This window comes from Pholis gunnellus, assembly GCF_910591455.1.
Source record: "Pholis gunnellus genome assembly, chromosome: 4".
Taxonomy (NCBI): Eukaryota; Metazoa; Chordata; class Actinopteri; order Perciformes; family Pholidae; genus Pholis; species Pholis gunnellus.
The window spans coordinates 22,280,933-22,304,329 of NC_136530.1; the positions used below are offsets into that span (position 1 = coordinate 22,280,933).

Below are 23,397 nucleotides of genomic sequence, written 5' to 3' on the forward strand. Positions count from 1 at the left end.
CGGCCTCAGTCAGCAGCTCAGAGGAACACGGGAGGAAAATAAAGAGATAAAGACACACATGCATCATTTCATCAGACTCAGACTCTAAGTTAGTATTCATTATAATATTTCACCTTTTTATTGTTTAGTTTTTTTTGTTTTAGTGTGCGTCAGGTCTTCCTTGGCAACCACTTTTGATTTTGATCAATTTCACTCATTGATAATAATTATTAAAGATGCGTATCGAACCTGTCTGTAAAACAACAAATTGATAAATTTTAGACTGTAGTTTGAGAAGTTTGGCTCTTTCCCTGGAAGTAAAAAGAACTTTTGTAGAAAAAGGTCACGTTCCTATTCCTTCAAAGTCAGGCAGGGAAATGTAAAAGTATTGTTTTAATATTTGTTTAGAAACTCAGGGATTGAATCAGCACTAATACTGAACATATCTTTACATGAGATCGCCTTTTAATAAGCCCATTTTTGTCTGTAATCCATAATGTAAAATCTTATTTTCCTCAGAGTAATTCAATTAGTTTCACTTTAATTAACTTGACAATTCAACTGAGAGGCTACTGAAGTTTGTCAACTTGTTCAACATATTTTCTAAGATCTAGTTCCTGATCTCAGTGCGGCTCTACCTTCCTTATATTTTCATCGTTCAAGACGCATCTGTAGACGATACTTTAGGTTGATTTCTAATTAAATGTGAAGAACTTATTTCAAGAAAATTTTAGTTCAATTTAGTTTATGTTTAGTTTTAGTTCATAGACAGAAACTTCTTGACGAGATTAGTTTGTCAGCTGAGGAACACTTTTTACACCAGTTTAATGACTCTGTCCTCGTCCTGGTGGTCAGCAGCTTGTCCTGACCTGCGGCTGTGTGGACCGTCAGTGTCCAGCAGAGGGAGTAAGACAGCTGATAATCTGAGGAAGAGTCGCTGTAAAGGTTACGCATGGACAGACGCTGCCATCACCTTTACCATCCCGGGTGAGCAAAAGTCACAGTTGTCTCTCAGCAACAAAAAAACAGATGTTGGTCGAATTTTTTATTTTTTTATTCAACAAAACTGTTTTCCTGTTGTTATTTTTAGCCTGACAGTTGGAGTTTGAGTTGTTGGAGCTGGATGGATCTGCAGCTCTGACCCTCACGTCATGACTTCAGAGTGAGCTGAAGGAGCCAGAGGTTTGGACAGTGTATCGCACGCCTAACACCAGCTGACAGGTACACACGAGTGTGGGCACTCAAACAGGCTCTGCTTATAATCTGATAACGCTGCTCGTCTTTTGAAGAGACAGTTTTAAAAGCAACAAAACCCAAGCGGACTGTAAGGCCGGTCGGAGGAATAATGTAATATTCCCCGTGTGCAGTACATAGTCTAACATGTTTCATACACGTGTTCTGCTGCGAGAGGCCGTAAGAGATGGAGAAAAGTCCTCCAAACACTGAAAATAGTTCATGTGCCATGAGGGAATATGAACGCTGGCGATGATTATATATATAGTGACGATTTCTCGGAGCTCACGTCATGTCACTCACCATAATTGTTGTTTTGGTCGTTGCCCTGCCGGACCTCAGCAGGGCCGAGAGAATTAAAATGCTAATTCACCCAGGACCAGAACGCTCACAGCAGCCATTTGAGTCGAGCCAGAAGCTTGTAGTCACACCATAATTAACTTACTAAAAACTATCTTTGTCACTGTGTTACATGCAGCATGGGAAAGACGCAGCATGTGACATTTAGGTTTGTACCGACATCCTGTGCTTTTGAATCTGAAAAGTTCTGTCATGTGGAGTGTAATGCAGAACGCTCACTTTTGGTTTTTACCTCCACATGGAGTGATGTGTATAATCTCTGTAAACTGTGGGCTTGTTTAGAACCTGTCTGATCATCTGACTGCTCGCCTCTTGACCCGTACGACTTCCTTAAATGTATTTCACCGTGTTCCCAGATCTCAGAAGTTAACGCGGTGACAAAAATGTTCCCATCTTTCATAAATGATGGCCTGAACTACCAAAACAAGACCCAAGTTGTAATAAACCAAGCAGTCTTAGTTAGCTAAACTTCTTCTGCAACCATATCCATATCAGAGATACTATAACTATACTATATTACCAAGATTTTAAAAGTGAATTATTACAATACAAGCACATGGCAGCTATGTGATGGTTAAGATTTTTTTTTTAGAAAGCAAACATCTTTTGTTAAGCAAAAGCACGCAAAATCCACCCTCTTACATAACTCACTGCACGCATCCGCCGCCCTTAACTAATTCGTATGACTATACTGTCCAACCGCATCTAAAGTCAAGTGTTTCTATGGTTCTGGATGTCCTCGCTGGAGGGCGGGGTCAAAATAGCCTGCCATCGTTGATCTCTGTCCAACAACTCTGTGTCTTTGTAGATTCAGCGCCATGGATCGTACAAATGAGAAAAATGCGCCGCTCTCGGTCTTTTCCCACGAATAGTAGCAGAAATAGTCCGATTGAAGAATGGAAAAAGGAGCTCCGCACACCTGGACGACGACTGGCTGAGGTGAGGGTGACTGTCTGTTTTGGAAAGTGACAAAACTGGTCGTACAGAGGCCCATAAAGTCCGACAGGGGAGAGGGTTGGACAAAGGGACCAGCGCTTTGCTTAAAGCATACATGAGGCCTCTACTTTCTGCCCAGCCACATCAAGTGCACACTATTCCTGCATTGGCACTGAGCACCGTCACTGGAGGGAACTTGTGCTGTGTATCTACGAAAATAAGCCCAAAGTTGTAATACACCAGAGTTCTCCTTTAAAGTTTATATGGTCTCCAGTTTCTAAGAGAATTTAATGACCCTTGAGCCCATTAAACCGTTGTGAAATGTATACTTTTAGAAATAGTAGGTTAATCAGAAAAAAAGGTAAGCATGTTTTTTTATGGGAAAAAGCAGCCAGATTTTCTCACTTCCTGAGCAAAAGAACCGAGCCCTCGTTGGCGACGGGAGTACAGTACACATGGTCATCAGCGTTAGCCTTCAGATGGCAGTTTGAAGTTAATTATGTTTCCTTTACAATCCAACAGAGGGTGTATTCGAGCCCGCATCTGTGTTTAGGAAAAGTGCGTAATAATAGTGACTTAATCACACAAACAGTGCAACCTCTCAGTCAACTTGACTTTGCGTGGAAACTCCACATCTCGGGAAATTCTTTTGGTTGTTCACCCAAACCACACACTGTTAACAGCTGTGCAGTATTTCACTCGAGCTGCTCAGAGATTTTCTCTCACTCTTTTGTTTCTTTCTTTTTCTTGTGCCGAGCTCTTTTGCGAAACCACTCATTAATGCAGTATTTTTTTGATCATGTGGCACTGACAGCAGGGCCAAGATCCCTGCATGCAGAGAGGGAGAGAACCCAACGTTAAGAAGAAAAGAAACAAAGAGAATAAAAGAGGGGGAAAAAAGAAAGGTGGATGTTTTAAGGGAGAAGGGGTCAAGAAACGCTCTCGTTCCCGCTCTCCTGCGCACACACACACACACACACACACACACACACACACGCTCACTCTGCACGCAGACTCCCCGCCCCTCCCTCGCTCTCACTGTCTCCTCTGTAATGAGCTCCAGATGTGTTGCTGAGGATGGGGGTGGGTGGGTGAGGGCGAGGGAGGAGGAGGAGGAGGAGGAGGAGCGCTGGTGTAGGGAGTGGGGGGCTGCCTTGCATGTCATGTGCTCAGGCGAAGAGAGACGCTGTCCGAGGGGACGCTGTCAGCCCTGATGGAGTGGCTGGCCAGGGCCTGGGGGCGAATATGGAGGGGGGAGGAAAAGAAAGAGGAGGGTGCGGGGTGGGGTGGGGGTGGGGGGGGGTCAAAAAGATCCCCACATCTGGAATCACTTCAGGTCAGCCCAGGCTCTGGCCGTGAAAGGTGAGACCGGGCGCCTGGCAGGGGAGAGGGGGACAGGGGTCTGACACTGGACATACCACAGTCAAGGATCAGTGATCAGGAAAACAACCAACAGCAGAAAAGAAAACGGCTGAATAGAAAACAGAAATATCCTTTTTTTTATAAATGTGGCACAAGAGGACGACGAAGCGCCTCTTTTTTACGACCAACCCTCACTCAGCTAAAACACACAACACGTGGAAGAAGTCCTTAAATCCTTTACTTAATTGAAAATGGAGAAAACGCTCCATTACAGGTAAAAGTCGATCGAAATAGATGGCAGGAAAACCTCCCACACTGGAGATAATGAAATGTTGTTGCTCCCCAAATTTCCATGCTTTCATGGGGATTTTGCTGCTTTCAGATCAGATGGATCATGAGGATTACACGCCAAAGTCGTAAAAATCCTCAGACCTCATTCCCTCTTTTTACAAAAACGACAACGAGGCTGCTTCTAAGAGTTTACAAAAGATCTTTACTCATGTTGAACGTGAAATCTGGATCTGTAAAGTAGAAATTACAATAAAAAGAAAAAGGAAACACTCCAGCATCTCAAAGCTGTACTGAAGAAAGACGAAGATGCCAAAGAACAGCATTCAACTTCAGGAAGCACAAAACAGCGCTGAAACAGAACATTTTATAAGATTGAAGTTTCCTGAAATAACTGATATTTAACAGGTTTAGTTTTATGCCGAATTTAACAGAAAACTATAAGAATTTAACATATGTTGAAGGCAAAGTTTAGTTTGTGACAAAAAGAAGAAAATCGGCGTTGCTCTTTTCTTGGGTAATTATGAGTTGTAAACAATAAACATCTCCAAAAAACATTTCTACAGACCGTGTGCTCATGTGACCACACCTATATAGCACTTTCCCCTCAAAAATCAAGACTCCACCACATCAGCTGCAGCTTCATTCGACCCCACTTTTATGGCCTGTGTGCGCCGTACGAGGACGAGTGTCGACATGTGTTTGTTGACGGCAAAGGTTATGAGGGGCCAAGGAGAAGAAACACCTTGTATGACAGCCGCGGGAGTCAAACGAGGCCCAGGGGCCCTCCATATTGAGGAGAGGATTTCCCTGCTCATGAATATCCTGTTTTTAAGATGGAAAATTCAGATTGCGGCAATCAGGGAAAAAGAAAACACACAAAGCGGGAGCAGCTTGAGGTTTTTCTGTCGAGGAGAAACTGTTCTCGAGTTGTAAATCTCCCTTTTATGGGGCATGCACGAGGTCCTGGATCATATTGCTTTCCTAATGGTCTCAACCACCATTATACTTATTTTCTTACATAATTTAAGTCAGTCTGCATTGAGATTTTTCACTCAGAGAAATCCTAAAAGTTTTTGAAATAGTGTAAAATTTCTATTTTTCCCTCTTTTGTAAGATCTGTTGAACTGGACACTGTGGCATTGCATTGCTTGAAATGCATTTTTATTAATATACAAGGTTTTTTATTCTGTTACAAATAAAGGATATCATAGGAAATTAAGAGATGGTTTTGGATTCAGAAATACATTAGCCTCTCCTTTATATTGGACTATTACATGAAAATCAAAATGCGTTGAAAGTGTTTGCTCGTCAGTGGTATAACATGGAAAGAAATGTGGAAAAACAAAACTCTCTCTTTTTAAAAGAATTGCATAAATGTCAGAGGAAGTCCTTGTTGCTTTGTTGTTGGTTTTAAAAGAGTGTTGATCCCAAATTTGGTGTGTCATTTTATCCAACACCACAGCCGAAGGCACAAAGGGAGTTCCACGTAGTCCGTACATGGGTCTCCGTTGAGAACAAGTTCTCTGATTGAAAACAAAATGATCGTTGAAAAAACTCGCCCTCCACATCACAAATGTAAAACTATGCAGATATGCGACTATAGCATCCAGTCCAGGTGTCTTTGTGTACAAACGAGAGTTCGGTGATGCTCAGGAGGATTTTAAAAAAGGCGGTTAAGGGGAAATCCTGCCATCACTCGGTGTCCAACAATTTGCATATAGGTGTAGTATCGCCACCGAGGCTGCTCCAATAAAGGCCGGGAGGCTTCATGATCCAGGGTATGTAAGATGATGCTCAACCCAGAGACGGTGTCCGTCCCCCGGGGTCCAGCGGCAGGGGGGTTCCCCTCCCCTCCTGCGCCAGTCCCCGTCCGCTCCTCCTCTCAGTTCACCGTGGGCACCTGGTTCAAGCTGTACTCCTTGGCTTTGAGCCGCAGGTTGGCGATGCTGTTGGCCATGTTCATGCCCTGGGACGTGTTGGTGTTGGAGCAGGTGGGCGGGTAGTTGGCCATGGTGCTGAGAGACAAGAGGAGGGGGGGGGAAAAGGTTACATCACCTGTGGCTGACAGCGAGCTGAAGCTCAGCATGAGCCGCAGCTGTGGAAATATGAAAAGGAACAAAAACAGGTATCACTGATCACGGGAAGAGATTTAGAGAAAATGTGACGTTAAAAAGGCACCCACAACCCAAAGAAATCACCAAAAGGAGCTGAAGTGGTGTTCTTGCACATTTTTACTGAACCATCACATTTCTCAGAGCATGTAGGGTTTGTTGATCAGCTCAGTTTTAAGTGTGCAGCCTTTTTGCGTAGAAGTTCATACAGTAACTGATTTGATTTGGAATTAAAATATTCAGGCTTTTTCATTTCAGGTATTAACTGGCAAACAATTTAGAAGAAGATTTCTGCGTCATCTCGTCAATATTAACACTTTTTCCTCCTCCCACGCTACATTTTAAACACTTTTATGAACATGGTTTGACTTTGTCCGGCAATATAATCTTCATGGACAAAGGTATCAAAGATTCTATTCCAGTTTCCCAATCTGTTCTGCTTTTGAATCACAGTTCCACAGTTCCCCATTTAAGTATTGACGCCTGATGTTGCTTGATTAATAAAGTCAAACAAATGGCAGAATGACAAATACTGATAATTAGCACCAAAAGTCCTCTAATTGGAAATTTTCCAGAGCTCTCTGCCACATCTCATGTCCTTCATCACCGGATGGAGTTTGATGAAGGTCCCGAGATGTGGCGGAAAGCTTTGGAAAATGTACAGTTTGAAGATGAATTTGTTTTTACGATAAGGAATTAGGAATTCTTGTTTGACTGTCTAATTTGTGCCTTTTTCTTTTTTTCCTTTTCCTTTTTTGTGTTAGTACTGACTTTTTTTTTTCAGGATTTATGGACTTGTTTTTTGGTTGTTGTTTTTTTACCAAAATGTCGAAAATTTGTGCAGCTTTTGTTTTCAGTTTAAAATGCAAAAAATATGCTTCATTTTGGTGATGATCTTGTTTACTTTTGTGATATTGATGTGATGTCGTCCTGTCTGTTCTTATACATCGGACTCAATGTTTAAGGGTCATGACTTCCACTAAGTTAGTTTGTCCTTTTCTAATCATCATGAGGCACACACATTATAAAATACAAAATGTGCAGGAGCTGGCTAACATTTATCATCACAAAAAGCCGAAAATGTATTTACATTTTTTTTTTTTTCATTTTCTTCTTGCTTCTTTTTGTGAGAATTTAATGTAAAAATAATAAACTTTAAGTTGTGCTTGTATTTGTTTCTTTTCTTGTTCTATTCTTTGCGTTGTTTTTTTTTGTCTCGTTGCCGTAAAACACTTTGATCAACTGTGTTTAAATCATTATATACTATACGGGTTATATGTGATTATTCAGCTGTGAGAGCAGAGGGATTTAAAACGTCTGCACTACATTACCACACAACCATTAGAAAACGAAAAGCAGACATGATGCTCACTGATGATTATCTAAAGAGTGTAAAGAAGCGCTATCTACTGATTTAACTGTATAGAAAGAGATTGCTGCGAGGAAAGGAACATTTTTTTTTGTATTTTTGAAAATGAGTTGAAATGTGCAAAAACACTGTAATCATCCTTTAAAAAAACACCCCACCCCCACACAGTTTTTAAGTAAAAGTGTAAAATTGACACAAAAACATTCAAAAGGCAAATTACAATTCAAAAAAATACATCCAGAAATAAACTTATACATTCTTTTCTAAACAGTAAATGTATGTGAAAAAACGGGAGTATCCTTCTTTAGAGTAGAATACAGCGAGTTTTCTTTAAAAAGAACTGAATGTAGTAAAGTGAAAGCGTACTTGTTCTCTGAGGGCAGCATTTTCTGTGGCACTCGCACTGGCCCCCCCTCCGGCATCGGATACCAGCTTTAGGATAATATACAGTGAAGTGTTAGCACCACATTAGCGTGTTCCACGTAGCATTATTCCTGCTTCACAAAAGATTTCCCCCGCTGCTCTGCGTTCGGCCAAAAAGCTCTCAGTGAGTTTTGAGCCGCGGCCGCAGGGTTCTGACATTTTACACCGAGTTTCATAACAGAGGATTACTGTAAATCATGACCAATGTAACCAGAGTCACAAAAAATGTTGCCCAGTAGAGCTCTGTCTCTCGGCGTAGCGTTCATTATCTGGTGTAGTGTAGCAGAGAAGGGTCACAGGGGTCAACAGTGGATTTAATACGGTTTGTTTTCACATTATCACCTCGTCAGGAGGGTCACAGGATCTGGTCCCGCCCTGCTCATGCTGACAGAGGGGAGCGACGGGACTGAGGGCGAGGAAAAGGGTGTTTTTATTCCACACAATTAGTTTGGAGTTAGATATGTGCAAGACAGGACTGTGAAATATTCAGTGTAGGAAAATGGCTGCAGGAAGGACGAGGCAAAAGGCCACAGCAGAGTGAAGAGACAGAGAGGGAAAAGAGTATCGGACTCCGAATCTTTAACTGAAGTGTTGCAGGATTTTAGGATTACGTTGGCTCAATTTTCACAGCAGAGTCTAATGTAAAAACGTAAGAACGTAAATAGTTTATTCCTTATATTTGGGTGTAACATCTCATAGAGCACGAAACAAAATACCAATATAGGTTGTAGCTCATGCATCACAACATTGTATATGTTAATCAGTCATTGTTGCATTTCATGATAAAATAATGATTTTAAATAATCCTTATCAGGACAGACTTTGCTGACATAACAGGAACTTGCAACTAATACAGAAGCCTGCATCTTATACATTAAATACTATAATACTTTAAATTAAATATTATATAAAAAATAATATAATGTACTTTACAGTAAATTTGTCTTTTTTTATTGAAGACAACATTAGATATTTTGATTACTCTAAATAATCATTTAAATTGTACGCCAACGCTGTAATACTACTAATGCTGGAAAGCATTTTGATGTAAATGTAATGCTCATTTTTAAATCAACATATTAACAAAATATTCACTGCCGGCACTTTTCATTTGTTTTTCTTGGAATATTCGCTCACGAGTGCTCTGGTATGATGAAGGTGTTTGAAGTTCACACTCAACAAAAAGAATAAGAGAAACAGTCTGCCGCGAATACTAACTACAATATTTTAAATGTGGATGAATACGCTGCAGAAAATAGTCGCCAACAAATGCACTATTTCCTCCTGTTTGATAAAAACTACAGTGACCAGCTGTTTTAGGAAATTACAGAGCCTCTAAGAAAAGAAGAAAACTACTGTTTTTAAAGATTTACATCTTTAGTGGGAACCAGTGCTCCGAGCTGAGAGTCACAGCCAGGAAGGCAGACGCTACCCAGAGACGGACTAAAATAGCTTGAGTCTGAACATCAGATTCGCTGACTGTACGAATAATATAGAATATAACCAGACTCATCCTTTAACTTGTTTTTATCCCGTGTCTAAATAAAGGTTGACTGAATAAAACAACAAAGATTAAAGGTCTGCTGACCTGCAGCTCTTCAGTTTGAGTCAAGGTGGATCAGAGGAGATGAGGATGGTCAGAGGAACTATGAGAAGCATGTGCAGGTAGAAGAGGAGGAGGAAATGAAACAATAACAGACAGCAGTGTGTGTGTGTGTGTGTGTGTGTGTGCGTGTGTGTGTGTGTGTGTGTGTGTGTGTGACGGTGGTGTTAACATGTGGTTATTGTGGTATCAGCTGTGCTTTTTCATCTGGAGACACTTGTGTGATTGATGTTCTGCAGCAGAGAGCAGAGGAAGAGTTAGTACTGAAGTACAGTTTGTGCAGTTGCACTTGACTATTTTGGAGATTTGACATAATTCACATTATTTCATAAATCTTTTTTTCCTACTTTTCTGCGGCTCTTCACACTTTCCTTTTTCCTTTTCTCTTTTTCTTCTTTCTGTTCTTTGCTTCATTCCTCCTTCCTATCTTAAGTCAGTCCCTTCTTTCCTTGTTTCCTTCGATGTGTAGTTTCTTTATTTTTTTGTTCCTGTTTCCTTTTCTTTAACCTTCTTCACTTTCGTCCTTCTTTAACCAAAGTAAAAGCACAAAAATCGTAAAACTGGACATGAGATTTTCACTCAACAGCGAAGCTAAACTCTAAACGTCTTCCACCATTACTTATTTTGAAAACGTTACAAACAAATGAATAACTAAGGGTTTTATGATTCATTTAAGGTGAAGCATGAAGCTTTTATTTGCAAATAACATCGTCATTTTACTGTTGAAACCTTTTCATTTTGACTTCTTGAGGGCACGACTCTCTTCGCTGTGGTTCTACTCAAGTAGTTTGAGTTCTTCTTCCGCTCTGTGCTGCAGATCAGCGGTGTTAACAGTCAGTGCGGAAGCAGCGCAGAGTGTAAACAGGGTGTGTCGTTGTGACTTGAATGTGAGGTTAAGTGGTGGTGTCAGGTGAGAGAGAGCAGAGTGGACTCTACCTGTAGGGGGCAGCGTTGCCCCAGGACAGGTAGTCGTTTGGGCGCGGTGCAGGGCGCGGTACGATTGGCTGCTCCACCGCCGTCACGTCTCCTGAGTACGATTTGAGGAGCGAGGCGTTTTTGCTGGCCAGCATGGCGCGCTCGTTCCTGCGGAATTTAGCTCTCCTGTTCTGAAACCAAACCTGGAATCAAAGAAGACAACGGGATGAAGCAATTTAAAGTCACTTTCTTATTATCTTATCATCTTATCTTCCTCTGTGGACGCTACAATCATTACAAACTCTTTGCAGAGGCAGTTAAAGTTTCAAAGATGCCAAATAATTAGGTTGAACCTGGGTGGATTGGATATGAAAATGATACACAAGACATCTAGAACGTTTCTATGTTGTGTAATGGTGCAGCCATAGAAAGAATAACAGGAACCAAACCAAAACATTACTATTTGTATTACATGCAGGGGAATCAGAAACAATGTGCCTAGAATCAGTCGCTTTAAAGGGTAAAAACAAACTAAAGTGAAGTTTAAAATGTTGCTCTGCTCCTCAGTCTGCTCTTACATCGTGTGACACTATACGATCTCAACTCAAAGCTCCACCATTTAACTTTCTCTTGGGAGCTCTCTACCACACCTCACATCTCCATCAGTGGGTTAAACAACGTCAGGTTCTTGGTCGTATTCTGGCCTGAACATGAGACGTCTCTCTCACACGTGTGTTGACTGTGTTTCTCTGCACCATGAAGTGAAATCAAATGAAGGAACAGAGGCCATGAAAATCTAAAATCCAAATTTTAACGAACCAGAAGTTGTTTTTTTTTCCTGGATAATTCTCTGGCCTCAAACTCTTCTCTCCGTTACCAACTTTATATTCTCACATCCCCACTCACTTCAACACACATCCTTCATCTCCAGTTCACCATCCACCCCTCATCAGCCTCCCCTCCCCCTCCTCTTCTTATGAACATACCCCCCTCCCTTCACCAAACATGTGATGATGTGACTCGGGGGTTGCTAGTGCTGTTCCTCGCTGTGAAATCAAATCCATTATTAGATGCCGTAGGCGCTCGCAGGGGCTCTCCGTCTGCTGACGCACAGCCTCAGGAATGAGCCCAAAGTCTCTTTTATCAAAGCGTTTCTGCATCGCTCTCTGCTACACATTATTCACAGATGTGCCGCTTCTCTCCCTCCGACATCACCATTTCCTCTTTCCCTCTCTCTCTCTCTCTCTCTCTGCTCACTGAACAAATGCTCACTGTTGCGTTTCGGAAAAAACAGGCAATTTAAAGATACAAAAACAAACAATAGTTACATATTAATGCGCAGTGTATGCATTGGATAAACATTTGCATAAGGCAAGTGTGCATTTATCTTATAGTTGCATTGTGCTTATCTTGAGCTGCTTGTGAGTAGAAGAAATGTACTTTCATTTCAAAGCTAATCCAGTACAACCAAGAGCGTCATTTCCAATGGGGGGACACAGGAGACTGGGGGGGGTGCACAGGGGGACATGTCCCCCCCTCAGCTATCAGGGTCCCAGGTTTGTTTGTCTGACTTTTACAGTTGCAGTTTGAGTGACTCAGGAAAATCACCAAAGACAGAGTCCTCTCTTTAGCTGATATAATCAAGATGAAAGAAAATCTGATTGCACAAATGCAGATACACAATCGCACAGCTGACAGCAAGTATTCATGGTCTTGCCCTAGTTTTTTTTCTGTCCGGCTAAAAATAGATTTTTCGTAGCAACTCGATTGGTAGAGCTCGATGGGGCTGCAGGGATGTTCTGATTACGCAAGAAATAGAAATGATCACTCGTGTTTTTAGAGAAAAAGATCAAAGCGTTTTGATTTTGATGTGTAATGTTTACAGTTTTTCTCAAAATCGCGAATTCACGTCGAGTGTTTTGTCACTTGAGCACTTTGCTGGCCGGTAGAGTAGCAACAACACACTCCCACATTCATTCCATTCTTTCACCTTATTTATGTTTTTATTTTGGGGTTAAATATGTTAAAACAGCCTTATCTCCGTCTCACTTCTCTTTCAGTGGAACTAAAGGTTGTTTTCAGTTGCCTTCATGCATCAATGTAAAGTAAAGAGACACTAATGCAGCATTTCTAAATCTTTTGTTAGACTTATGGAACGCAGTGTGATCAGTTACATTATGATGTAAACATAACTGCACGTACAGACAGAAAGCAGCATTCACTTTTCTCAATGGCTGTGAATTGAATCCATGTTCTTGGGTTGTTTAATTGACAACATTCGGAAGAGTGATCTCACTCATTTGGCCAAAAGCTGCATCATATTTAGCTCCTGTTCTGCTACAGCCCTCATGTGTTGCACATTTTATCGCTGATCTGTAAACCGCTGAGGAAATTAGACAATCAGTACATCCACTTTTCTGATCACAGCCAGTCCCTCTGGGGAGTCCACAAGCTGCTCAAAGGCTCCGCGATTATTCAAGAGATGGCGCGAGTATAATAGAGGCTGTGTGTGAGGTGCTGACGAGTTCTTATCAGTTCCTCTAAAACCTCATAATGGAAGGACTAAACATGTTAATGGGCCCTGATAACTAGCCTCTAAGTAGGATTATTAACTGTGTCTATAAGTGTGTTTATTTTTGTGTCCCTCCTGTGAAAGTGGTTGAAAGGGGAAAATGACTACAGGCCTCCTTCTTCTACGTGACTGTACATACTTTGAAATCTGGTGAGTTTTATGGCTCTTCTTCTGCTTTGGTCAAAGGTTAAACCCATCTGATGAATTACTGCTGCTGAAGGAAAGCTTTCAAACTTCAAGGAATCAGGCTTTTATTTTGTAAAGGAGGCGGATGTGTCAACAATAGAAGTCCCTGAATGACTCTGGAGGTCACATGAGATTAACAGGTTTAGGTTTGGTCTCGCAGCGATCCCCCCCCCCCCGTGCCTACCTGGACTCTGGCCTCGGTGAGGTTGACCCGGCGGGCCAGGTCCTCTCTGACGAAGGCGTCGGGGTAGTGTGTCCTCTCAAACACTCTCTCCAGAGCCTGGAGCTGGCTGCTGTTGAAGGTGGTCCTGTTCCTGCGCTGCTTCCTCTTCTTCTTCTCCTCCGTGTTCATCTGTTCATCTGCAGGGAGAAGAAGGAGGTGATGTAACCTCAATAAGACTCGGTGGGAACACAGCGCTCCCATTGGTGCGTGTAGTTTGTAGCTACGGACGCTTTGCCCGAGGAGATGCAAAGATAGCCCCAAAAAACGAAAGCCTCGTGTCGAACCACGTTACATTTTAATAATAAATACAGCTCCCTGCGTTCATGCAACAACTGCTGCTGAATGCCGTTCTGAGACGATGCTGCCTCCTCAGACCTCAATCAGAAATAAATATAATAACGGAGCTTTTAAGTATAACGACAATGACGAGGATCATAATGAAGAATTGTAAAGTCCCGCGGTAAATTGTTAGTACGATTTTAATATTCAAAAATCTGCAGATGTGAAAAGTATCAACGTGCTTTTTATTAAATAGGTAACTGTTCACTTTAAATTAGCATTCAAATACTGCTTACGCATTAATATATCAATAACTCTTGATGTATTGATGGCAGTTCTTGAATATAAGCATTGCATTGGGAGCAGCTTTAGGGTTCAGTTTGCGATCAAGAACTTCACCCTTCGATTAATACGATCCAACCTGCTCTACACCCGACCTACAGCTGCTACCGCGTACTTACTTTTGACAGGTGAGTACAGGTAATACTTTTACTGTTCAACACAGAACTTTTGTTTAACAGGACATGTTTACATTACTATATAACTGTTTCTACTTCAGGGAAAGTTCTGAATTCTGGATACCGTTGACTGGTAATCTGATAACATAGCAGCTACCTAAAGAGAGCGTACCTCTGCCAAGACTGCACAATCCTCGGAATCAGTACGTGAAACTGTGTGGCGTCGTCTGAGACTGGTGTCATGTAAACTACAACGCTCTCATTTTGCATCCCCCACCCCAAAACATTGTCTTTAAAAAAAATGAAATGCACAAAATGACAAAGAAAATAAAATAAAATCATCCTACCTAGATGTGTTGACCCAAATAAATAAATAGATAAAAAGATATATGTGTGTGGAGCTTCTTATAATAATTCAACAGTAAGAGACGGTGTCCTCTGTGGATTATCCATGCAGACTATGATGTGAGCAGCACTAACTAAACTCCACTGTATTGGTGTGGAGGCAGAGATGTCAGAGACCATCTAAAAACATGGAGAGATGACACTAAAATTGGGTGACGTGATTATTTAAAAGATGATTGATCCTTGATCCAACAGCCTGACTAACCAACAAACAGACACACGTCCAGGCAAACAAACAGCATAAATACAGAAACCCTTCTGGAGCCCGAGCACCTTCCAGCTTCATGTGTACATGTTCAGTCTGAACGCTCCTGGAGGCTGGAATCACTGCTGGTGCCTTGTGGCTGCACAACAAGACCACAAAATAACACTTTCACATCGAGGAAAAAAAAAAACGAGACCGTGATCGTCCATGTTCCTGCCTAATTACACACTCACTAAACAATCTGTAGCTACACACACACACACACAGAGAGAGAGAGAGAGAGAGAGAGAGAGAGAGAGAGAGAGAGAGAGAGAGAGAGAGAGAGAGGTGGGAAGTTACTCTGTACATTTACTCATGTTCTCTAATGCAGTACAGTTAAGGACTTCATAAACCTCATTTGAGTGTTTTGATGTTGAGAGGCTTCAGGGGGGGAATCTATTTTTCTCTGCATTATGTTTATCTGACAGCTAGAGCAATGACTTACTTTGCAGATTCAGATTTAACATTCGTCATAAATAAAAATGCCTTTTAGTCAGGTATACAAACTTTTAGAATTCATGCAAGACAGAAAATAGAATTGAAATGCTGCCAGTTTTAAATGCCAGCAATCTAAAGTTATTCATTTATTTTTTCTTAGCTAAGAGTTTGACAAAGGGGTTATTTCTTTGGATTATATGAAGTAAGTGAGGACAAATGTCTAAACCAGCCTAACATCAGTAGTTTGTTACAACCTGGTGAAATGTCTTTTATGATCATTTTTTTGATAAATGTGACTTTTATTAGCGGTTTGGCTGAAAGAAATCGGATTCATGAAAAGGGTTTAACAGGATTCTGTAAGGAAAAGTGAATAACATGCAGACGGTCAGTGTGAATATTTTGTCAATTTGCTGATTAGAAAAATGAAATCTCCCAGCGTTCACTTCTAGCTGATGCAAGATAGTCGCGTATGAATGCAATTCTTCGAGAGCATCGTCTGATTCTTTGTTTACCGCTTTACTTCAGTGTACATTGTGAAAGCCATGGTGGTATTGATACTTTTTCTTAAAAGATTTGAATCCTCCCTCCATCACTCAGCGCTGTCACGTAAAAGTCTTCTACACTGACCAGACAACCATTAAATATAATCCAAAGATCAAAAAGTTCAGTCTTTACCTTATAAACTTGTAGCATAACAACAACAACAACAAAATCAGAACTTTTGACTGCATCTCATGGTCTTCCTCAGCAGATGGCTCAGTGAATCTAAAATATCTAAAGTTTTAGATCAGTTTCTCAGCCTGTTTTTTAGAGGTACGAGGTTTTAAGCCGATTTTTATATCCATAACAATTTTACTTAATTCATATTTTAACTTTTTAGGAACATTTCAACTTTAATACTCACTTAAAGTGTAAGTACATACATTGCCTTTATTAAAATATGTACAGGAGACTTGCACCAAACGTTCTCGGCTGGACTCGAACCGGGGAAGCTGTGAGTACACGTTCAGAGCTAAATCCTGATGCAGAACTCGTAATAGACTGCTTTTACTTCTTCCACACACACACACACACACACGGCTCGGTGTCACACACTGGCAGATGCTGCAGTGTGTCAACACTGAGCCTGTTTGCTTTGTTGTCTAATGAGAGAAAAGCTTCCCCCCTGCAGTCTCAGCCCATCAGGACACACTAGATGTAAACTCTTACATCTGCTGGTTTTAAATGACAGAAGAGACAATAAAGAAATAACTTGTGACCCCAAATATTAGTCTGGGTTTAAATACAGTTTGGTTGTTGAAAGGTTTGAAAGGATTGAAGGATTTTTTGCATGGTTTACGCATTCGGTGTTTCACCAGAAAAAAAGAGCAAAAATTAGAGAAAACACTTTTGAGAGAAAGAGAAAACTATTCTTGCTCTTTGATGAATTTAATTTCATCATCCTGTGACCTCTCATGTTGCTCCCTCTGAGGATCCAGATCCAGAGTGTATTCACCTTTTACAGCTGATGTTAATCTTAATGATGCAAATTAACAGCAGAACAATGAAGGAAACCAGAGTTTCACTAATATCAATAAAAAAAACACAGTTTTAATATTGTTGATAGTAAAATGTAGTCTACTTTTAACATGAAAAAAATGCTCATATTTATTTCTTGGGACTGAGAAATGATTGATGCGTTGCAGGTTTTATCAGGTGCAGCCCCCTGTTGTTGTAGTGAAGTTTTAAAAAGCTGCTGCACAATCTCTTCGGCCTTTCAACGGTTTTTAAAATGAAACTGCACCCACTCATTGCTCTGTGAGCGGTTTAAGTTAAACAGACTGACTCTTAGTGAAACGTTCTTCTGTTTTTATGATATTCCTTCTTTTTGTTAAATTCTCCTCATTTCTATTCCTTTGTGGAGATGGTGTTGAGCGAGATGTCTTTTTGTTTTTGTGCTGTTTTGCTATTTAAAAAAATAAAAAAAAATATATATATATACAGTATATTCAGACTTTAAGATTAAAAATACAATCAGAAAAATAAACTGAATTTTGTGGAGCTGTTTTTTTCTTCTTCTTCCTAATCCTGTTAATCCTTCCGTGACCTTTCAGACTTTATCTTGCCTGCCCTCTGTGGGGGTCCTGACCCCCGCAGTTAAACATCTATAGATTAAAAACAGTCAAACACTAAATAATTGATTAATTCATTATGTCTTGACAAAGTAAATCTCCAGATGTCAGATATGTGAGAGTTTTTAACATTGCATGTTTGGCATTTTAATATTATTATTATTATTATTATTATCACCATTGTTATTGGTATAATAATATTATTTCCATATTTTCCAAAAAGATGTACCTGCAATGAAATCTGCCATATGAAAGGAATTTCTAAAAATAACACAAATATCCTTTTTAAATAGAAAATAATGTACCAGAAACTATATTGTGTGCTAGTATGATATCTTTGAGGTATTGTTTAATAAAAGCCATTCCCGCAGTTGTGAATATATTTGTGGTTTATGGGGAAACAGCTCGACCAGCTGAGATCAGAGATCCCTGTGACCCGGACCTGTTATCCATCAGTGCAGCAGCTCTGAGGCGGAACACTTTGGATCACTTGGTAAATCACAGGCTGGAGGATTCTTGAGGAGTCGGACAGTAAAGTGCGGATGTAAATGCTGATGGCAGCCGCACATGGCTAACCAGCGACCGCGCATAGCTTCCTTCTTAAAAAAACAAAAAAACAGCCGTTTTACAGGCTCGAGGTTAAAATGAAAATCATGACGCACTTCATTAGTCCGTGTGGTGACGTTGCAAGCGGAGAAAAGTGCGACACAAGATGAGGTCTGTCTGACGGAGGAGTGAGATAAAAAAAATACATATTAAAACGACAGAAAGTCGGTTATTAAAGATGATTGTGACTTGGCCGTTCAATATTTCATCTACGGAAATTACTATTTTCAAAGCAACTGTAGAGCATTTAAATCATTAAAAACGTTTACAAATGGTTAATTGAATCGCATGACAAAATAAAAAAAATATTGAATATTTTCTGTATGAATGCAATATTTTTACGTTAAGTTTCATTTAGCACAGTGAAAAATCGGCGGGGACAAAAAAAATAGTATACAAAATATATAAATAAAAATGTATATATTTGTTTAACAAGTTCAAATGAGATTATATTCTGTCAGCTTCAAATGAACAGAAATATGAAAGATAAAGTCTGAATACCCCAAAAAGGGATCTCTGTGTATATTTCCAATAGTCGTGCCGCGGGTTGGCCTCGGAAAGCCTTTAATCAAGGTGTCATTTATACTAGAAAATCAAAGCTATTCCCGTCATCATTATGCTCGTCATCATCCTGCAGCTGCCATTGTGACCAACACGTGTCAGTAGACTGATCTCATTAGCAGCCATCAGTGGAAGTCGATTAGTCCTCCTGCCAAAGCTCATTGGCGAGAGGAGAGGTTATTGATTCCTAAAATAATAAAACAAACATACATTTATTTTTTGCAATTTTACTTTGATATGTTTTATTTTGGATGTGTGATCATGGTCTATTTGGCTACTATTAATGGCAATTTGGGAAATTGATTAACAATGCCAAAAGTCATAGCCTACTTTTTGCTTTCACGTTCCTGTCAATAAATCGGGAAAAAATAATATGAATAGGCTCTATGATTAGACTCCTACACATGTCAATATTTCTATCTGAATCTTGTGTGAATCTTAAAATGTTCCCTGAACCCCACTGATTCATTCTAAAATCACCTCTCAACGGCATAGAGGTCCGATGAGATGCTGTTATTTGATTCCTTAATTGTTGGCGCGAGGACACGCGCGGTAATTATGACAAATGATTTGGGCTCCGATATTCTGAGTGTTTGACAGGCCGAAAATAACCGGGAATTAACGACGTGACCCGGCCACTTCCTCCCACATATTTCTCACACGATTTTTAGCCTTTTAAAAAACTAACAATAACACTCATTAAAGCCCATAACGTTCCTGTCAGCCGCAGCAAATGGCCCTTTGAGCAGAGGAAGAGGAGGAGGAAGGAGGGAGCGTTTATTTACTCTCTCAGCGGAGCGCCGGAGAGGGCCAGTGGCGGGCTTTTGTGGGTTTATCCCTGTTTTTGTCAACTTCCACGCACACAACGGCGCATTTAACACAATAAGTTGGAAATAATAGCTCCGATTGTCAGGTTAGTGCTTGAGCGGGAGCTCAGCGAGCGCTACCCGCCTCTTAGCTCACCAAACTCGGCATAGATCGGCCACATTTTTTACGCACGCGAGGAGGAATGTGTTGGTTGGGGGAAAAAATTGGCACATCATTATTTAGTGATAAATGAACACATATATTTATAATTAAACTATCATACACGTCACGCTATCGTCACGTGACTCACTGTAAGTATTTTCAAAATATATGCATTTTTACTCGATTTTATTTCTCTTTAGTAAAAAAGATCAAAACGTGCTCGATCAAGAAACGTGGCCTCGTGTAGGTCATGAAGCGGGAGATTTATTACCCCCGAGTTTGACTCGCAAGGTTCCTTCACTGACCATGTCCACCAACATCACCATACCTCACTGACATCAAAGTGTTAATGGTGAATTAATGGCCGTTTTGAGGGGGAGGCCGACAGGGATGATGCATTGCCAAAACTCACTAAAGGATTCCTTCCGTGCGCGCTGCATTCTGCAGAGCTCCATTCATGCGCTCTGCACGCGGACACACGCCAGATCGTAATGAAAACAAATGACTTTATTTTCAGCTGCTCATTAGAACTGCATTTGTGTGAGATCTGCGGTGGTTTTTTTCCGGGTGTCAAGCGTGATAACTCGAGGTTTTTCACACCGCGGCTACTATAATAGGCTACACACCCGGGAAGGAAATGTAACATTTCGGTCACTAGATTTAAAAGTTGGTTTAGATCTTCTCTGCTCAGTCCCAGCCTGTGGGGCTCTCGACCGGGCTGCTTTTCACTTACTCTCCTGCTGGGTCGTGTCGCTCCCGCTCGTCAGTCCCGGTGACTCCAGCATACTCCTCCCCGCCTCCCCGACGCTCTCGTCTGCCTGGGTGCCGACCATTTCCCCGGCCTCTTCCAGATCCAACAGGTGGCTGACCGAGAAGTTCTTTTTGGCTTGCAGGTTGTCCAGGTTCGACGTGATCGGACTCTCCAGGCGGTTCGATAGCGAGGCTTGCCTGTCCATTACATGTGCATAGCTAGAAGTCATGACGCAAGTGGGGGAACAGTGTTAAAAGAATTTAAAAAACGGAGCGCTGATGAAAGCGAGGAGTCAACAAGCAGCCGAAAAGATCCGCGCGTGCAGAGCGCGCGAGCTCCAGAAACCAGCCCGAGAGATACTCGGTTCTTCCGAGGCGGAACGCGGATCTGTTCACATCCAGATCAGCCGCGCAGGGCTCGAACAAACTCCTCGCCTGTTTTTTATCCCGACCGATCAAACCCTCACAGACAATCCATCCAGCGGCGCGCGTCAACGGCAAACGAGGAAAAATATCAGCCTGTCCTGCTGCCTGAGAGGGAAAAGTCTCAAAGACGCGTTTCGCAGAAGTCCTCTGAGGAGAAGGAGCTCTCTTCCCACTCTGGCTGAGTCACATCTGAGCAGGAAGAGCTGCTGCTGCTGCTGATGATGATGATGACGACCAGATGCGCGAAGCTCCGTGTGTGCGCAAAAACTTGCTCAGCGGCAGCTAGGCGCGGGGAGGCAGGACGTTACTGCTGCTCCTCCAGGCTATAGACACCGTAGTCTCTCTCTCTCTCTCTCTCTCTAATGAAAGAGAGCCCCGTAATTACGTGGCAATGCCTTTATGTTGTGTCTGACGTTTCACAGGCCCTCACCAAGAGCGGCCCCCCTCCCTCCTCCTCCTCCTCCTCCTCACCCCCCTTATAGGCAGAAACATCACCATCAGCACCATCAACACCCTGGTTTGGCTTGTTTTTGTTCCCCTGGCTGGCAAACCTCACCGCCTAATGAGAGTGATCGGGAGGGGGGGATCCAGGGAGCCAGCAGTCTGCAGTGAGACACTGGCGTTATCACTGTCTGTGTGTTGATAAACCCCTCTCCAACCGTCCTGCGGTCTGCCACCGATTAAATCAACTATCGCCCGTTCCAGCCTATCCACAGATCCATCCTCATGAGGCTGAGCTGTCAGTGCAGCAGGGAACACAAATATAAAGAAGTCCTACTGGATCCATGTTTTCAGAAAGAGAAATGGAGTTGGGAAAAATAAATGTAAGCAAGCAGCTCTTTGGGGCCATCAGTGGCCCCCAAATGTGCAACAGTAAAAGATGACAATTAAAGCTGAACTAATTGACATTTTTGATAAATACAATGAATTGCATGACTGACTCCACATATGAGGTGAAACGTGACATGTAACAAACCCCCAGAGATTTGTCACCAACTCTATGGAGCTTTTTAGCCTCTTTTAGCTCCTAGTTTTGGTTGTTTCTATCAAACACGCCCTGATGAATCCAATGTGCATTACCTGCCCAGCACCAGTGGTGGAAAGTAACTAAGTACATTTACTCAAGTACAGCAGCCTAGTTAAAGTTACTGTGAGGAACTTTAACTGGTTATGGAACGGTCTCAGATAATACTGATTCCTACACGTGTATCTGACCTACATAAGTAAACAAGACCATCGGCAAGAAGATTGTCTATTTAAATAGTTATTGTTATTGCTTGTCATCGGTGCCACCGGATCTGATTCCGCGCAAAATCTGATGAAATCATGCAGGTAAACTAAAACTCCTTCGGCGGGGCCTTCTAAATCTGGCTTCGCTGCAGCCTTCGATCTGCAGTCTGATCTATGGCGGCACATGTAGAGCTCCTCCTCTGGCAACACCGACACCTGGAGGCCCAGGCCGTATTGTTGGACCCGCTGGAGGGAAGGGAGACACGGGAAAGCAGAACCAGAACCTCACTTTACTACAGCAGGTCAGAGCCTGCTGTAGTAAAATGAGAGGTTTTCTGAAGGGACACTGGTGCTCGGAAACACTACCGCTTTTGTCCACAGGGACCGCTAAAATCAACAAGAAATTAAAGTTCCACGTAGTAGATTTAAGTTCAATTTTGAGGTAATTTACTTGGGTATTTGATGATGATAATACTTTGTCAGATCAAGACTGTTTTTTTCTTTCATCCCTGCAGCTCCATTTATAACATCAACACATCAACAATCAACAATAAAGTTGTGGAACCATGTATGTGTAATTTGATGGCAAAAACTTGTATTCACTGTTTAGGACCTCCTTTAGGAGTTGGCCAGCCTCGATATGTTATTATGGTATGCTGGTTCATAGAGTTTCTCGAGGGGTTGACCTTTGAGCAGATTTTCTATGGTGGAGCAGTTTTGACTCCAAAGTGACAGACACTTTAATACCATGAAGTATTACAATACTTCATGGTATCGAGTACTGATAGTCACAAAAGTAAAGAACAAAAGAAGAATTTCTCAACTCGCCCCAAAAACCTGAAGCGATGGAGAAAATAGATTATTTGTTTGGTTTGCAGACAGACTCAATGTGGTCTTTCCAAGATAGCAGAGGGTCTATCATCACACAAGGTATTTATATGAAAGTCCCTGCCTGGGTTTTTTTTCTTTATGGATAACAACAACAACTTTATGAGAGTCATGTGACCCGCACAATTTCTTCCCTTTTTTGTGTTCATCTCAAGACCATTATTTAAACTTTATATTGTGCTCCAATGCATTTCAGAGGGAAATATTGTACTCTACACTTAAATAGCAACTAAGATTTGGATTCTTCTAGAATGATGCATTTATGCACTCATACATATGAGGTAATAAATGCAGATTCAGAAGAAAACAATACAAAACTACTATTACTTCAAATATAATATAAATATTTCTTCTTTCACCTCTTTTCAGTCAGCAGCAAACAGCTGACAGATACTATCTGGTGAACAGAGTGGAGAGCAGCTAAAGAGACAGCACTTTATCTCAGGAGTTGGTGGAGACCAAACGAGAG

General features: G+C 41.5%; 1 protein-coding gene across 3 annotated transcripts; it reads right to left on the reverse strand.

Moving 5' to 3' along the window:
* Positions 1-4,384: 4,384 nt before the first annotated feature.
* Positions 4,385-20,975, reverse strand: prrx1b (paired related homeobox 1b). Of its 3 annotated transcripts, none has more exons than XM_079157428.1 (5): positions 20,368-20,975; positions 13,525-13,700; positions 10,604-10,785; positions 8,008-8,073; positions 4,385-6,176 (listed from the first exon to the last, which is right to left on the reverse strand). In XM_079157428.1, exons 1-5 carry the CDS (start codon positions 20,612-20,614, stop codon positions 6,044-6,046), a joined length of 804 nt encoding a protein of 267 aa, XP_079013554.1. In that variant the 5' UTR covers positions 20,615-20,975; the 3' UTR covers positions 4,385-6,043. The 3 variants fall into 3 exon arrangements, with proteins under 3 accessions (XP_079013554.1, XP_079013553.1, XP_079013555.1); XM_079157427.1 differs by lacking the exon at positions 8,008-8,073 and adding an exon at positions 8,407-8,470; XM_079157429.1 differs by lacking the exon at positions 8,008-8,073.
* Positions 20,976-23,397: the final 2,422 nt, after the last annotated feature.

What these genes read in the sequence shown, in the direction of transcription:
- prrx1b (XM_079157427.1), bottom strand. Translation starts at nt 20,614, where the DNA reads ATGACTTCTAGCTATGCACATGTAATGGACAGGCAAGCCTCGCTATCG. An exon ending in CGACACGACCCAGCAGGAGA is followed by an intron (nt 13,701 to 20,367) that starts GTAAGTGAAAAG and finishes TTCTCCCTGCAG; the next exon opens with ATGAACAGATGAACACGGAG. An exon ending in TCACCGAGGCCAGAGTCCAG is followed by an intron (nt 10,786 to 13,524) that starts GTAGGCACGGGG and finishes CTTTGATTCCAG; the next exon opens with GTTTGGTTTCAGAACAGGAG.